Source organism: Berghia stephanieae, chromosome 13, assembly GCF_034508935.2.
Source record: "Berghia stephanieae isolate SIO BIC M18660-M18661 chromosome 13, UCSD_Bste_1.3, whole genome shotgun sequence".
Classification (NCBI taxonomy): domain Eukaryota; kingdom Metazoa; phylum Mollusca; class Gastropoda; order Nudibranchia; family Aeolidiidae; genus Berghia; species Berghia stephanieae.
Window position 1 is genome coordinate 3,951,432 of NC_088372.1, and position 17,334 is coordinate 3,968,765.

At 36.8% G+C, this 17,334-nt stretch overlaps 1 protein-coding gene across 1 annotated transcript in view; it reads right to left on the minus strand.

Moving 5' to 3' along the window:
• LOC144958960 (uncharacterized) overlaps positions 1-16,604 on the minus strand; it is a 25,797-nt gene extending 9,193 nt beyond the window's left edge. The window contains exons 1-5 of the mRNA XM_078891259.1: positions 16,560-16,604; positions 15,770-15,806; positions 12,487-12,573; positions 11,269-11,330; positions 10,237-10,453 (exon numbers count right to left, since the gene is read on the minus strand). Coding sequence (XP_078747385.1) covers positions 10,237-10,453; positions 11,269-11,330; positions 12,487-12,573; positions 15,770-15,806; positions 16,560-16,604 — 448 coding nt within the window. The remainder of the gene's footprint in view (positions 1-10,236; positions 10,454-11,268; positions 11,331-12,486; positions 12,574-15,769; positions 15,807-16,559) is intronic.
• Positions 16,605-17,334: the final 730 nt, after the last annotated feature.

The following is a 17,334-nucleotide window of genomic DNA, read 5'->3' on the forward strand; positions in this document are numbered from 1 at the left end:
AACTCGAACTATACATTTGACTGTTTCCCTCCCAGCCAGGTCCTGGACAAAACCAAGTAATCCCATCCCGAGACAAAGACAGAAAACAAGTTGGAAAACAGACATAGGGGGATAGAAGACGCAACGAGTACGTCCCTGCCCATTATGGGAAGTCGGGAACCCCACCAGTGAATGGAGTTGGATGGATAGGACAGCAGATCTGATGGACACAATGAACGGCTTCAATCAACATCTCATTCACTTTAACTTGCACAATGCTTGCTTTGGTTTCGTGGTAGACAGTTCGTCTGACGCCCGAGTTGCCAGGGTTCGAATCTATATTTGTGGCGATGCAGAGTCATTGTAAAAGTCTCATTTACAGTCTCACTTGTGTTAATTGGAGTACGTTACTGAATTGTAACAACGTTGTTCTGTTCGTGTCCATATAAATGTACTACCAGCTGCACGTTGAGCTCATTGTGGGTTTTATGATACATCAAGCTCGTGTAAAATTACATTTACATTTGACCGAAAAATGATACATAACGATAGAAGTCTACAAATCATATTGCAGGTTTATTTCAGTTCCAAAAGCCATCACAAACATTCATCCACTGTATCACATAAGTCTTTGGTCACCAAATAAAAGCATGAAGTTTGCTATGTGTACAGTGCAACATAAAAGGATAGAAACAGTTTTACTGATAAAACCCTCAAATGATAACAAACCAATATGTTGTTGCTGGTAAGTTGCTTAATTGCATTTGTTAAAAAGCATAAACTGTGAAGCAAAAGTGTTGAAAATCGTTTGAATAAAGTTTAATGCAAAAAAAAAATAATTCTTAAGCACTTTATGCCGTTCTAAGCTGTCGTTGCTGCATTTTTTTTCATTATTAATTATTATTATTCTGATTAAGGATGAGGGGATAAAGAAAGAATGAAATTAAATGCACAGAGGTGTCATTTCTTGACAGTCGCCTCTAAAGATTGCAACTCTTAAAATTATCATAAAAAGAATAGTGAAATTTTACATTAGGTATCTAGAAAATGCTGAACATAATGCTACATTGGCCAATTAAGTTAGGGTTAGTAGAAAGACTTTTTATTCTGCCATATCTGATTCTTTCAGATAGTTCTACATAGCTGCCAACTTTTCAAAAAATAAATAAGGAACGCTCATTTGGCCCGGGATGAGGGACGATGTGGCCGAAGCCCCCCCCCCCCCCCCCCCCCCCCCCTTCATCGAATCGCAACATATAAAAGTCAGCCTTTTTAATTACTATTACTAACACTAACAAGTTTGAGATGACAGAGGCTAGTCCAAATGTTGCTCAATTATCGGGTTTAGTACCAGCACATTTGAATCGTTAAAATGACACTTTCCACAATGATTGTTGTTTTGTTTTTAAGGGTTTTACGGCGCTTGCAACACATTTAGGTTATATCAGCGCCAGTAAAAAGGAAGAAAATTGGATAGTAAAAAGTTCTAGAATTACAGTTGAAGCATCCAAGAGAAAGTAAGACATAGGGGAACTGGGAACAAATAGGGATCAGATGTAGATTCCAAGAGCGTATCACCAATGTACTTAGTTTGAGATCACCTATAAGTCTTATCCGGACACAAGAACAAAATCCAACAAAGAGGAACACACTCAAATGCTTACATTATACATTAAAAAATAACAAATATAGTAATAATACATAACAGAGAGATGATTTACAAGGAAAAAAATATCATCTCCCAAAACAATAAATATGCATTTGACTGCTTCCCTCCCAGCTAGGACTCCGGCGAGGGCCAGGAAAAAAACAAGTAATCTCATTCCAAGACAAAGACTGAAAGCATGTTGGAAAACAGATATAAGGGGATAGAAGACACAGTGTGTACCTCCCTGCCCGCTATGGGAGCTTTCCACAATGAGATCAAAATTCAGAACGGACAATATAAAGAAAGAATTCAACTGCCTCAACTTTGATAAGGACCAATACACAAGAAGCACAATTGTAAAATAAATGAAATAACTTAAGATGGTTAGAAATGCATAACTACCAACCTGGTACATCACTTGAGAGGGCGTTTTGGGGTAAAAATTAGGTGAGTTCAGATAAAAAGTAGACGATTGCATATATGTTTTCTTTCATGCAACATAATGGTCTGTAAGTAGTATACTATAATAGTAGTTATAGTAAAATGCACCTCTAAATATTAGAGAATTCCTACTTCTTTACTTTGACAAGATAAACACACCTAAAAATGGAGTATACTTATTTTTCTTGAACCTAAACCGTTACAAAAGCTTGCTTGAAAAAAAAAAAATTAAAATCAGATGAAGATGTTTTTAAAGGGATTAAATTTATATATTTCATAAATTAATAAAGGGAAATAATCATTGTCATCTTTAATCAATATAAGCAATTGATTTTCTTATTGAATACCTTCCAATCAAAAAGGTGGATTTAATTTTATTCTTAATTAAAATAATATTTGTAACAAATAGTGAAAGTATCAATACTGTCTTAGAATATTCAAAGTATATCGAGGCTAACATCCATATCCTATGCAAATCTCCAATACATTATGAAAGGTTTGAGTAAAATACAGGCGTCATATAAACGAATGGAACTTTTTTAATTGTTGAAAATCATTTATGATAGAGGCATAATTCAAATTAAAGAGCTACACAAATGGAGATTATGCTCTCACTGGACACCAATAATAATGATAATAATAATAACAACAATAGTAGTAGTAGTAATAGTAATAATAATCATCATTGCCTTTTTCACCCTGGGTCAGGGTATAGGCCACAGACAAACAGTTTCCATCCTTCTCTATCCTGAGCCAACTTTTTTATCTCATTCCAGGTCTTACCACTTCTCTGTATATCAGCTTCTTTAATTCTTCTCCATGTTCCTCGTGGCCTTCCCCTTGATCTTCTGCCCTGAGGGTTCCAGTCCAATACTTTCTTTGTTATAGTTGAGTCATTCTTTCTAAGCGTGTGTCCAATCCACCTCCATCGTCTTCTTCCTATATCCTCTCCTACTGGTTTCTGCTGTGTTCTTTTCCATACTTCTTCATTTTTTATTCTATCCATCCATTTTATTCTGAGTAGCTTACGCATGCACCTGTTTACAAAAATCTGTACCCTCCTTATACATGCCTGTGATGCGTTCCAAGTTTCACATCCATACAGTAGGACAGACTTCACGTTTGAGTTGAAAAGTCTTAGCTTTAGTTGAAGGGAGATATCTTTAGTTCTCCAAACTCTGTTCAAAGATGTGAATGCAGCCTGTGCCTTTCCTATTCGTGCTTTCACCTCTGCTTCCGTGCCTCCATCCTTGTCAATTATACTTCCGAGATAGCAGAAAGTGTCTATATCTTCGAGTTCCTGATCTTTTACTTTGATCTGCTCCCTTTGACGCGTACCTATCCTCAAGACCTTTGACTTTGCAGGGTGTATTCTTAGACCAATTGATTCCGAGAGGCTGTTTATAATTGTGGTTTTTGCTTGCATCTGGTCCTGGGTGTGGGACAAAAGAGCCAGATCATCTGCAAAATCCAGATCATCCAACTGTGTCCAGGGGGTCCACTGTATCCCATTTCTTCTCCCTTTGGAGGTTTCCTTCATTAGCCAATCAATGGCAAGGATGAACAGGAATGGAGAGAGCAAGCATCCCTGCTTGACACCAGTCTTAATTTCAAAGCTGTCAGTCAGCTGATCTTCATGTACAACCCTGCAACTTGATCCTTCATACATTTCCTTAATGAGGTTTACTATCTTTTCAGGGAGTCCATAATGTGCCAGAATTTTCCACAATGTTGCTCTGTCAATACTGTCGAAAGCCTTCTCGTAATCCAGAAAGTTGACAATAAGAGGAGAGTTCCATTCTATAGACTGTTCCACTATGACTCGCAGAGAGGCAATCTGGTCGGTGGTTGAACGGTTTTTCCGAAAACCTGCCTGTTCGTCCCGCAGTTTAGCATCTGTTGCATTCTTAATTCTCTCTAAAATAATACGGTTGAAAACCTTTCCTGGGATAGAAAGAAGAGTGATGCCTCGATAATTATTACAATTACTGAGGTCCCCTTTCTTTGGAAGCTTGATAAGATGTCCTTCCTTCCAATCCTTTGGGAATATCCGTCATTCCAGATTCTCTCAAATAGTGGGTGCAGGGCCTCAGCATTTCTTTCCGCATCAACTTTTAGAGCCTCCGGTGGAATCTGGTCTGGTCCAGCAACTTTCCCCTTTTCATCTTGTTAATGGCACCCACAATCTCTGCTATCGATGGTGGATCACAGCTAATTGGTAGCTCATTCCTTGCAGGCAAAATTTCTGGCTGGTTGTCTGGTGGTGGTCTGTTCAGAAGGCAGTTGAAATGTTCCCTCCATCGTTCAGATTGAGCCTCTTTTCCAAAAATAGTTTTCCCATCTTTGTCTTTGACTGGTACCTCTGGTTTCCCATATTTTCCAGCAAGTGTCTTGGTAGTTTGATAAAGGATCCTCATGTGTCCTCCAGTCGCTGCTGCTTCTGCTTTCTCTGCAAGTCTGTTCATGAATGCTTCCTTGTCTTTCTTCACAGATCTTTTGACTTCCTTAGCTATGGCTCGATACTGCTCTTGTGCATCCAGTCTTGAAGCCCTTGTTCGGCTTGCATTCACTTGTTCCTTCCTTGTTCTCCTCTTTTCAATAAGGTCCAAGGTGGTTGGACTTATCCATTCTTTATGTTCCGATTTCTTTACCCCCAATACCTCGTGGCAAGTTGTTATGTAAACTTCCTTGATCTTTGCCAATGTGACTCTACATCTATGTCCTCCTCGAGCTCAGTAAGAGGTTGGAATCTATTACTCAATTGTAGTTTGAATTCCTCATTCTTTTCCCCATCAAGTGCATTCACCTCGAATTTTCTTCTTGTATGTGATCTGGCCCCGTGTTTTCTGAGTCGGAGCTTAAGCTTTGCCAATAGCAGGTGGTGGTCTGATCCAACATCTGCCCCTCTCCGTACTGTCACATCTTCCAATGAACGTCTGAATCTACGAGAGATACAAAAATGATCAATCTGATTCTCTGTCACACCATCTGGTGAGACCAAGTTGCTTTGTGGATCCTCTTATGGGGGAACACTGATCCTCCAATCACCAAACTGTTGAATGCACAGAAATTTGCAAATCTCTCACCATTATCATTCATTTCTCCCATGCCATGACGTCCCATGATACCTTCATAGCCTACGTTATCCTGTCCCACTTTTGCATTAGCATCTCCCATCAATATGTTGATGTCTTTCCTTGGCAACTTGTCAATGACTTGTTGTAGCAGACCATAAAATGTATCTTTGTCCTCATCTGTTGCATCATTTGTTGGGGCATAGATCTGTACAATGTTCATGCTGATCTTCTTACTCCGTGTTGTAAAGGACGCCATGATGATCCTTTCTCCGCATTGTTCCCATCCTCTCAGTGACTTCTGGGCAAACTTGCTTAGAATTATTCCTACTCCCTGTGTATGAATCCCGTCCCCTCTCCCTGAATATAAAATCTTCTCCCCAGACTTGAGGTGTTTCTGTCCGGATTGTATCCAGTGGGTTTCGCTTACTCCAAGTATATGCAGCCTGTATCTTCTCATCTCAGTCACAACTTGAGAGCTTTTTCCTGCTTCATACATGGTGCGAACGTTCCACGACGCAATTCGAAGCTGCTTGTTTGGCGAAGACGTCATCGGGTCAGCAGAGTCCTTTCGGCTTTGTCTGTTGTCCTTCATAAATTCTGTAATTCCAGAAACTCTTCGGTCGCCCAAGCTAAAAAAAGGATTTGGTTTGTCTGTCTGTGTTTCTGTAACGGTTTGAGTTTAACGGAAAGGGGTGTTAACCCTTTGCCAACCCCCAACCTGGAGGACCAGGTGACTCAAAGATGGGGGAATCACACACCATTAGTCTCCTTTTACGACACGCTGGCTTGGCGTTGGGCTATTCTTGACCCTCTCAGTTGAGGGACCCCGGACACCACACGGGGAAGTAATAATAATGGATCAATAATAATAATTCATTAGGCTCACATGGCTTTTTTACCACAAATTAGTCAAAAATTACAAAATACGGATTTTGAACTAAAAATAAGCACTTACTGACTCAGGAAGTCAAATACGGAACAAATCCGTTTTTAACAGAACGGTTGACAGCTATGGTTCTACAAAGCATTTGTCTCTCAAGCTGAGCAAATGAATGTTCATATAATATAAAAAAGGATATTGCAATGATGAACAGATTGTACTATATAAAGATAAAACGTTTTTGTAAACCCCCAAAAATGTCAATAACACTATACAATACAATGAATGTAATACAAATCAAATTCATGATTGTCATTACACCGATTGAAACGCTCTTTCCCTTCTATATTTATTTCTTTCATTAAAAATCTTTGTCTTCACCAAACTAATTAGTGTACCTTCAGGGATTCCTTTTTGTGAAAATACCCTGTGGTGTTTTAAGAACAGAATAATTTCAGACTTTCTAGGTAATGATCCCTTGAACCATGTGCTGAAACATCTTCGACAAAGTTTTTAAAATATGACTTGACTCTATCTGTATCCTCATCTGACCATGACATGTATCTCCGATTTTTGCTTGAATTCCTCTTGGGTTCAGTTTGTTTTGAAGAACACGTAAGCTGATTTGGCACTCCTGCTTCACCATCAAATATTTCTTCTTGATTTGCAGCTGTTACTATGGATGTTCCAAAATTTGCATTTGAGTCTCTATTCACTACAAAGTCATTTGTTTCAATGTTACAATTTCCTTCCCCAGTGACCGATGCTGAGTTATCAATTTGACCCAAAAAATGACCAACTTCTGTTATTTCTCGTATTGCAAGTGGACACTGATAAATGTTTTGATTGATTGATTCACTGTGTCCCATATGTCGATAGAAGACATCTCTCTCGTGTTGTGGGACATCAAGTAAGGCAAATAATGTCGAAGCTCGGTGCCTGAATTTATCAGCTATTAACAACTGGGGTTTCTCTAAATCCTTTACTAAGGAAGTGACATATTTGATGGCAATGTAACCACTTACATGATCTTTGGATATTCCTGTATTTGGAAAAAGAAATGGGTTGTCTGAAATATCAACAGCTTTACGCTCCTGTGCAAGTTTCCTTAAAGGCTGAATTGTGTCATTGGGTATCAACACAGGGACCAACATCTTGCTTCCCTTTCCAGACTGATAGGCCAGCTTATACTTCTCAAGTAACGCTTTTTCCAGAGGATCAGTGACATGTTGTACAAGCTGGGGATCAACCCATACACCTGAATCTGCATCATTCCAGTCTTTTAACAACATCCTTGCGGGTTCTCCGCCTCTCCTCGCATTAAACATTGTAAGCCTAGCTACGATGACATTGCGAAGCCTAACAAACATATGTGAATCAAATAATTGATAATCATCCTCACAAATACGGACCATCTCTTCAGTAATAAATTGCCGTAGCTTCTTTATATCATTCTCTAATGGCATCTCTTTGGGTTTTCTCAAATTTGTTCTCTTTGCTTCACATTGAACTCTGGCTGTAAAAAAAATACTATCCCAATTATAATCCAGGACAGCTTTGAACAAATCTATCTCTGCGGATTCTTCCATTTTGTTTTGCATTATATATTCCCCTTTTAAGAAATTAATTAACTTTTTCAATATAAATCCAATTGAAAGCTTCAAGCCTGCTTTCAATGTCCCATCCTCTTTCAAAGTCATTTCAGAAATGGTTTGCGATATTTCATTAAAGTTACAACGCTTCACCACGTCCTCTCCAGAGAAAGAAGGTTGATTTGTTCTCTTCCTAGTTTTTAAAATCAAATTTCCTAAGATGCGTAAATCACTCATTATAACTTTTCTCTCCTTCTTTGAACTTTTACTCCACAATTTTGTTCCTAACAATACTATAGCTTTGTCTGATCGACACAAATTTCCCACTTCATCATTCCGAAATTTGTCAAGAATATTCTCCTTTATTTCTTTACTTGCATTGGGAGCCACGGGATAAAATTTTACAACCCCAGTACACAGAGCATGCTCAGTACTACATTTCTTTTTGTGTTCATAAACCCTTCGTCCAGAGTAAAACCCCTTACAGCCAGCACACATAACAACTTCATGTGACCCTTGTGCTCTCTCACGCATAACTATTGAATTGTTTCTAGTGTTTGAATAAAAAATGCCCTTTTTCTTGAGATTCTCCATTGTTCTATCCCTTTCCTTTACAGGCTGTTTCATGGCCTCTGTAACTTCTGTCTCATCTTTGTGTTTCCTCATCAAATGCCTTGAGAGTTTTGTTTGCAACTGTCCACAGTATGGACAGGGTCTCCTTGGCTTTTTGTATTTCTCTGGAAAAAAAAAGAAGAAAATAAAGCACATCATGCTATGAACTATGAAAATAAATCAATAGACAGATCGTATGCACATCAGCTACATGACAGCGATAGAGAGGAATAGCATTCCAAATATTTAAGCCTGGACAAGTAACTGTCATAATTCCTTCTTGTTATATACTTTTCTACCATCTATTCCTTTGGAAGAGGTATGTTAGATTTGTGGAGACCTCTGCCACATAACAAATCCAGTGAAAAGACGCCATATTTTTGTTTTGAAATAGAAATAAATAGATCAATCCACCCACTTCACTGGGTTCAGGGTTCCCTCTTCATTATAATCAAAATATGAACATAAATCGGAATAGTAACACATTGAAGTCTCATCTGAATACATAGTCCTTTGTTGTTTCAGCGAAAAATCAGACAGAATGTCAAAAGAATTTTAGGTTTTTCCCCAACCACCCCTTGGAGGGATCAGTATCAGCGGAATGGTAAGCGTCATGTTTTTTACGTTGAGCAACAAAATTTACTCCAAATGCTTCACTCGACCCAGGCGGAAAAGCAATCAAGAATAGACCCAAGTCCTATCCAAAGACTAACATTTCATTTAAGTTTATTGTAGGCCCTTGGCCAATCGACAAAATTCAATTCACATAAATTATTTACAACAATCAGAAATTAATTATATCAATAATAGTAATAGAATGCAATGAAGGCAATATCATAATAATAATAATAATAATAATAATAATAATAATAATAATAATAATAATAATAACAGTAGCGGCAATAAGTAACAATTAATATAGTAACAAAAGTAATAATAGACTATAGTTCATAGTCATAACAATGACTTTCTTTGTCATTGAGGGAGTGAGAAAACATCACCGGCTGGCAGAACAAACAGCCGACATCAATCAAACGTCCTCCAGACCGGTTGAGCATCGGCTTCATTAATTCCTTAAAGACTTCCCCCAACTGCCTGAACGATGCTGATGCCCAGACAACTTAATCCTGATTTATATTTTGTGGGAATGAAATATGACATGTATATGCCGGAAATATTTCAATAACAAACACACTGTTCAGATAGAAAATATTTGAGTCTTGCCTTTGTTAATTGACACAGGTAAGTTAGGAAAATAAATGCTAGTAAAAACGATCAGCAAGTTCGTGAACACTGCTTCTCAACTCGAACATATGTTTTCATCAAATCTACACACATCATGTTGTGAGCTGAATTTTAATGATCTCAGTTGTCATTGAAAGGACACCCAAGAATTTTAGAATAAAGAAAAATATTGAACCTGGAAGTCAAAAGGGTTTGTAGCACAGCAGACATTATCAAAGTATAATTTTAGTACCGACAAATTAAAAAGAAAATGTGCTTTTCTTTAAATGCTCCCAATCATCATATACTGTTTAGGTTGCAAGATTAATAAAAATGTTATCTACTCTGATTCTCGTTAAGTTTCCAGCTGGTCTGTGAAAAAAAGCCTTAAGCATCATAGAAATACAAAGAAACAGTTTTAATATATAGATGGGTTGTAACAAAAAAACCATTTTAACACTTACAATACAAGCAATTTAAGTCTATTACAGACAAAAAAAACCCCAATAAAATAAACATGAACATTTTTATGGCTGGTTTCACTGATATCACTCACACATTGGGGTTTCAGATTCTAAGATGTCCACCCTATCAAATTTGGATTTGTGCTTGTTATGTAAATGGTAGCGTATTTTGCGACGCAGCACTGCCAAAACAGAAAAAAATGCAATAACACAAATGCAGCACCATGGAGGGGGTGGAAGTTTTCTTTTAAAAGGAATGGGTAAATTAAAATTGATCCCACAAATATCAAAGGAGAAGAATGACAAAAAAATGACTCACCATTGCACGTAACACGTTGGTTTGCAAGTGTATAGCATTCGGGTTGAACCTGGGTCCCAGACTGGCAACGAGGTTCAGTCTGTGATAGTTGTGGATGAGGCTCTGACTGAGTTGGGGAATGAGCACTAGGTTCCAGAGACAATGATGTACTCAGCATTGGGTACCTCACAGAGTACGTAGAGGAATCAGACTCGGAGTCAGCAACAAAATCGGGACCCTGTATATTTTGTGGAAAAGATGACAGATCAATCAATTTATTCATGTTGACAATAAACATGAAGAGCCATTGTTTAATAATCCAACTAAACAATTAGCTGGTTAATAATGCAAGTATAATAAAAAAGAGTTGAGAAAGGCAGACATATTGTCTAAGTATTTAATATGTTCAACTGTGCTTGGATAAATATAGATACACCAACCAGGGTTTCAGTAAACCGTTTTTAACCAACTCTTTAAATCCTACACCAGGACCAACAACTACAAAACAATTTTTTATATCACTACGATTCTGGACATATAAACGGTTGTCATTGCAACAATATGAACTTCCTAACCTTGCAACTGCAATATAGTTAACAAAAAAGTTGATAAACATTACGATGCAAGAGAATTTGGACAAAATGCGAGATCAAAAGTATAATCCCAACAGAAGCTATTTTAATTTTTCCTGGAAACGCATCATTTTCACATTTTGTCAAATAAAAAACAAACGACTTCAAATGTGAATGGCTCATCAATGAATATCACTTCAAAATATAACGAGGAAGGTTTAAAATAGTGTTATTGTTGGCGAAGTCCACTGCAAAGAAAAATTTTTAACAACAAAAAACTAGGAGATCTCACTGGTGTAAAACAGTGTTGTCCTTGTCCTGAAATATTGTATTGCGCCTAACAGACTGCAGGTCTCATCTTTTGTGGCAAATGTGTTTTGTCCACCACAAAATATGGTGATGTGAAGCATTTTGAGCATGGTGCCAACTGTGGATAAACGCTATACAAATGTTATGATTTTATTTTAATGTACATACTTACCACAAATGAATCATGTGATATGGAACTTTGTTCTGCATCACTTTCAGGCTCTGAGTTGGAGTCTATATAGAAAATAAAAACAACAAAAAAAAGCTGAAGACTATCATGTGCAAGTTTTTCTCTAAACTCTTAAACAAAAAATCATGCCATCTTATGCTGTAAAAGGATTTTTTTAAAATTATTTACCTTATGACTATTGTCCTTTGGAAAAAAAAGAAAATTAAGTCCGAAACCTTCTGGCTATTTTCTTTTAAATTTCAAGAACGTCAGAGTTGGCAAGGGAGGACGGAAATATAATTCCAGAAACCAATCTGTCTATAATCATATCCATATGATAGTTTTTCGTTCAAGATTCAGGTACAGTCCACTTAGGATAATCGCAATACCTTGGGATCATCGAAAATGTTGGGATTAACCGAAATTCAGTTTCCTGTCCACTATTTCAACATTTTACACATTTATTGTCAACTCAAACCAGTAAATAATATTCTTAGTCAACCACATATAGAGCAATTTGATTGAAACAAAAACCATATGGCAGCCCCGTGTAGATTTGTCAACCAAAAGCAGCTATGAAGCAAGCCGATATCTTATTCAGATTGGAAGAAGTTTCAATCTTTTTTCTCAACAATTCAACATTTGTCAGAGTTAAAGAGATTAGCCTTAATGAGAGACAATAAGCTCTCACCAAACTCATTGGTCACAATGCACAGTTGTTAATCCTAAAACAAAGGATATCGCTCAGTCTCTCTTTATAACTGTCATTTATAACCTGTTGTCAAGATTATGACCAGCCCCACCCCTCTTCTATTTAATGGCCACCGATGACGTCACAAACCCATACTGCAGAGCCCCGCCCTCTTTCGACTCTAACAGAGTGGTGACACACTACTGTAGCATTAAATCCTGCTCACTCTCGATTCTTCAACCTGTCACGATTTCATCCATGATGAAATTTAATCATGATATACTGTTTGATTTCTTGAATTTACCACTTTTTAAAAAACCGAAGTTTGTTGCAATTAACCAGTGACTTTTATATAGAATTATCTCCATTGCTTAGGAAATATTGTGATTAACCGAAAGTTGCGATTAAATGAGTTGCAATTATCCGGAGTGGACTGTAATAGTATTACACATCATGACTCAAAAAAAAAAAAAAAAGCAAACTATGTGTACCTCAATGTTATTCATTTCCTCATCAAATTACATTCTTACCATTAACATCATAGATCACATCAAAAGGGTTGTCTGGATTGACAGCAAGACATTTTTCAGGATTTTTAAAGCTCAAATCTCTCTGATCTGAAGTTACAAAAGAAATAGCATATTCTCAACATTAAACTATGATTTTGTGATGGCTGTGATATGGCATACTGTATGCATAAAGCAAGATGCAAAGACAGGTTTAAGTTTAAATTATTTTATATTCTTTTCAAAAATCCATTCTAGTTTTGCCAAAATAAAATAAACACGAGAAGTGTTGAGTTGGATAGCGCTAAAACTAAAAGTAGTAGTGGTAGTAGTAGTAGTATTAGTAGTAAACGACAGATCTTACTCACTAGTGTGAATCTACAGTCTACAGAAGTTCCCGAATTATCTGACTCCACTTCCAAATGACTGACTGACAAGTGACAATCATCAATCGGTGTGTGATGTCTACCCTATTGAAAATCTTAAATCAACTGTGATGTAATAAGAATGGCCAATAACTTACCATTATAATTATCTCGGTGTCTCTTCAATGATGCCTCCAGCATCAATTTACCCCACGATGCCATAGACGTCTAGTTTGGAACTCAGCAAGTGACGAAAAAATACTTGCGGCTATAGAGAGGACGTCCGTCGGCCACTCTCTTTGTAAGTCAGTAGTCAGTGGTTATCAGATATCCTTGGTTCTTGAAAAATATAGAAACACAGCGGTTCATTTAAAAAGACTCTTTTGTAGATCAAGTTATAATGTTAGGTATTGCACTTTAAAATCTCTTCAGACATAGAACGAGTCAACTTGACGTCTAGACCAAATCATTTCGAAGATCGATATGGCAACAGCAACGCCTGGAATGGAGGATTTAAATGCGGCATCTGACGATTCTACTGCTATGACAGAAGATGCTCCATTTCACGACGTCGAGATGGCTTCAACTGGCATCAGGCATCAACATGCTACTCAATAATGGGTTTGATGAAGCGTTTGACTAAGAACTAAAGGCCGAGCTGATAACTGATAACCACCTACTACCGACTTGCAGAGTGAGTGAGTGCCGAGTGCCTCTTTATGCGCGAAATTGACTAAACATACGTTTCACGAAAAAAAGAGTTACTATGTTTGCTTGTCTCTTGTCACCAAGATAAGAATCCGGACCAAGATTCGATAAATCTGTTTCTAAAAATAGATTATAATTCGTATATCTTGTTCATTCCTCAGTTCATCAACTTTCACACAATTTTATATTAGGTTTTCATTACTATAAAAATCCATATAATGCTCTAGAATTTTAGAGAAAATTTCGGAAAGATATATTGCCTCACTATTGAAATATATCGATGAAAACACTGGTACCCCTATTGTACTTTTTTCAGGCGGTCACCTTATTGACCAACGTGAAAATTTAGGCATAACTCTTCTTACTGTGGTGTTTAACAAATAACTTCAATACTATGATTTACAATTATATATCCTTGACGGTTGGGTTGACAACCTTAAACTAAAAATAGAAAAGTGAATGTGCTAGAGGTCAAATCAATAGGGGGACCGGATTTTGGTCTCCCTATTGGTAAAGTACTGTAAAATGAACTAATAGGGGTACCAAAAGTCTCCCTATCCGGTATTAATACATATATATATATATATATATATATATATATATATATATATATATATATGACCCTTCGCCTCAAAACGGTAATAAGTCGGGTTGGTTAAGATGTTGAAAATTGAATTTATAGCCAGAAATATCAGACTTGAAAGATTGATGGCCGATGCTCCGACTGTAGAAATGTCCACATATTATGTGACTCAGCGAGTCAAAAGAGTATTTTTCACAATGGAGAAGATGAAGAAAATTGAGGTTTATATTTGTAAAAAAATAATAAAGAACCCACGAAATTATCTCCCCTTAATAAAGACTATTTTCCAAACTCAAATCTTACAGGTTTGGCTCAATATTCAGTTACAATCACATGGTACATTCCGATTTAATACCGTTTTTAGTCTATTGCTCACATATATAATAATTAAGCCTTTCTTCATTGGGTTAGCCTAGATATCTCTAACCTTTGGCAATATCTCAGGGGATTCATCCGATACACACCTACAGTATGCCTAAACATACAACACCAGGTGGCAGTTTTGTTGACATAATCGAATTGTATTGGAATTGATGTGATCTGAATTAATCTATCACGTAGCCACTTATAAGTGGACCACATGTTATTTAACCATGTGATCATCCCCTACAATCTAGGTCAATGGTTCTCAACTTCTTTGTTGTTGTTGTATGTTTGTTTTGTTTTTGTTTTTGTTTGTTTTTTTTAAATTTTTTTATTATTTTAATTTTATTTTTGCATCTTTTTCGTATTAATATCGTTAACAATAACCAAAACCTAGACTCTTTTAATCAACTAAATCAATCAGTCATTCAACCATGTGGGGAAGTGATATGATATAATACAAAGCTAACATACAAAGAGAGAGAGAGGGAGAGAGAGAGAGAGAGAGAGAGAGAGAGAGAGAGAGAGAGAGAGAGAGAGAGAGAGAGAGAGAGAGAGAGAGAGAGAGAGAGAGAGAGAGAGAGCGAGAGAGAGAGGGAGAGAGAGAGAGAAAGAGATAGAGAGAAAGAGAAAGAGAGAGAAAGAGATAGGAAAACGTAGAAGAGGGGAGAGATATAGAAAAGAATAATCATCTGTGTAAATCGAGCACAATACACCATGACATGTGAAATAATCTACAGGGGAAAGGGGGGGGGGGAGGGGAGAGAGAAAGAGGTGGAGAGAAAGAGAGAGAGAGAGAGGGAGAGAGAGGAGAGAGAGAGAGAGAGAGAGAGAGAGAGAGAGAGAGAGAGAGAGAGAGAGAGAGAGAGAGAGAGAGAGAGAGAGAGAGATTGGACGGAAAATAGAGAAATAGGGTAAGGGGGGGGAGGGGGGTGGGGGGGTTGAGGAAGAGATAGAAGACATAGAGATAAATAGAAATAGGAAATAGGAGATAGTTGGGCGAGGAAAGGCGGGTTGTAGGTTGTACTTTTGCTTTGTTTTCTCAAAAAGGTTGATTGACTGGGACGGAATCAAACTATAATCTATCATTCTATGGGTGGTCATAGTGTGTGAAACCGTTCCCAGTCTGTACAGACAAACCAGAGATTTTTGGGGCAGCTTGGCTCAGCGGTACGATCTTTGCTTCGTACCCGAAAGGTATCGAGTTCGATCACCCGCCGCAACACTGTGTGGCCTTGAGCAAGTCACCTCGCCCTAGCTCAATATGCGGCGCTGCCCTGAGGCTGACGTCTTCCCTTGGAAGAGACGCTAGAGACAAATTCCTCCTATGGAATGGATAAAGGGAATTTTATTTTATTTTTAATTATTTATTGTTCAATGCCGGGCAATGCAATCCAAATATTTCTGTAAGTCATCTTTCTTTTGCTCACTCAAAATCCTCATTTATTGGTCCAGCTGTTGTTGCAGTGCTTGCGATCTAAATTTTCATTTATTTAATCCATTTCCAACTCTCAGAAACTATAAATATTAATTTTAGGCCTTGGCCGCATTATAATACTTAACATTTATACCCTCAAGTATAGATCATCTTCATAATTAATATGCACAACCACTTCACCAACTACCAACTACGATGTCAATCAATGGCGCATTTAAAATTTACAAACTTCTGACTTGTTTTATTAAAACAAAATAATATTGAAAACGTCTGTCTTAGAACTAATGGTTTCCAAGTAGTAGTAGTAGTAGTAGTAGTAGTAGTAGTAGTAGTAGTAGTAGTAGTAGTAGTAGTAGTAGTAGTAGTAGTAGTAGTAGTAGTAGTAGCAGTAGTAGTAGTAGTAGTAGTAGTAGTAGTAGTAGTAGTAGTAGTAGTAGTAGTAATAGTAGTAGTAGTAGTAGTAGTAGTAGTAGTAGTAGTAGTAGTAGTAGTAATAGTATTAGTAGTAGTAGTAGTAGTAGTAGTAGTAGTAGTAGTAGTAGTAGTAGTAGTAGTAGTAGTGCCACTCCAACTTCTATTGGTAGGGGTCATATTCGGCTGCATGATCGAGTTGTTATAGAAGGCCAGATTAACACTTTACTGTCACACCAATAAACCCAGTAGTTTCCCCTGCTGGCACAACCATTTTGGTCTGCCTTGTCAAAATTTCAGTACATGCACTAAAATGCCTATATCTCAATGACTATGGCATAGAATTGCTTCAAATTTTCAGACAACACACTTAAATAAATAAGAAATGCATTGGCGTAGTTGCCGGCAATTATTAATGATTAAAAAATTTTTTTTAAATTATCAAATGTTAAATTTTACATTTTTTTTTACAAAAAAGTGGTTCTTTTTCAAATTATTATTAAATATTACTTTAAAACTCAAAAAAAAAATCAGATTGAAATGAATGAATCAATAACTTAACATTGCAAAAATAACAGTGTTTCTTGTCATGTGGGTCCATATTCGATTGTGATTTTGTTTTGATTACATGTTTTAGTACCAATTCTGGTCTGCCTTTTCAACATTTTAGTGCATGTACTAAAATGGCCATATCTCAATGACTATGGCATGGAATTGCTTCAAATTTTCAGAAAATACACTGAAATGACTGACAAACACATTGATATAGTTTATAGCTATTATTCAACATTGTTGGATTTTTAAAAAAAATTAAAATTAAAAAAAATTGTTTGAAATTTAAAAAAAAAAGTTTTTCTGTTATTGACAAATAATCATTACAAAAATCCCCATAAAACAGATTGCAATGGATGGATAAATAATTCAACATTGCAAATAAACAGTTCTTGTTGTTATGTAGCTCCAAATCTGATGGTTTGTTTTTATTTCATGATAATCCGAAAAAT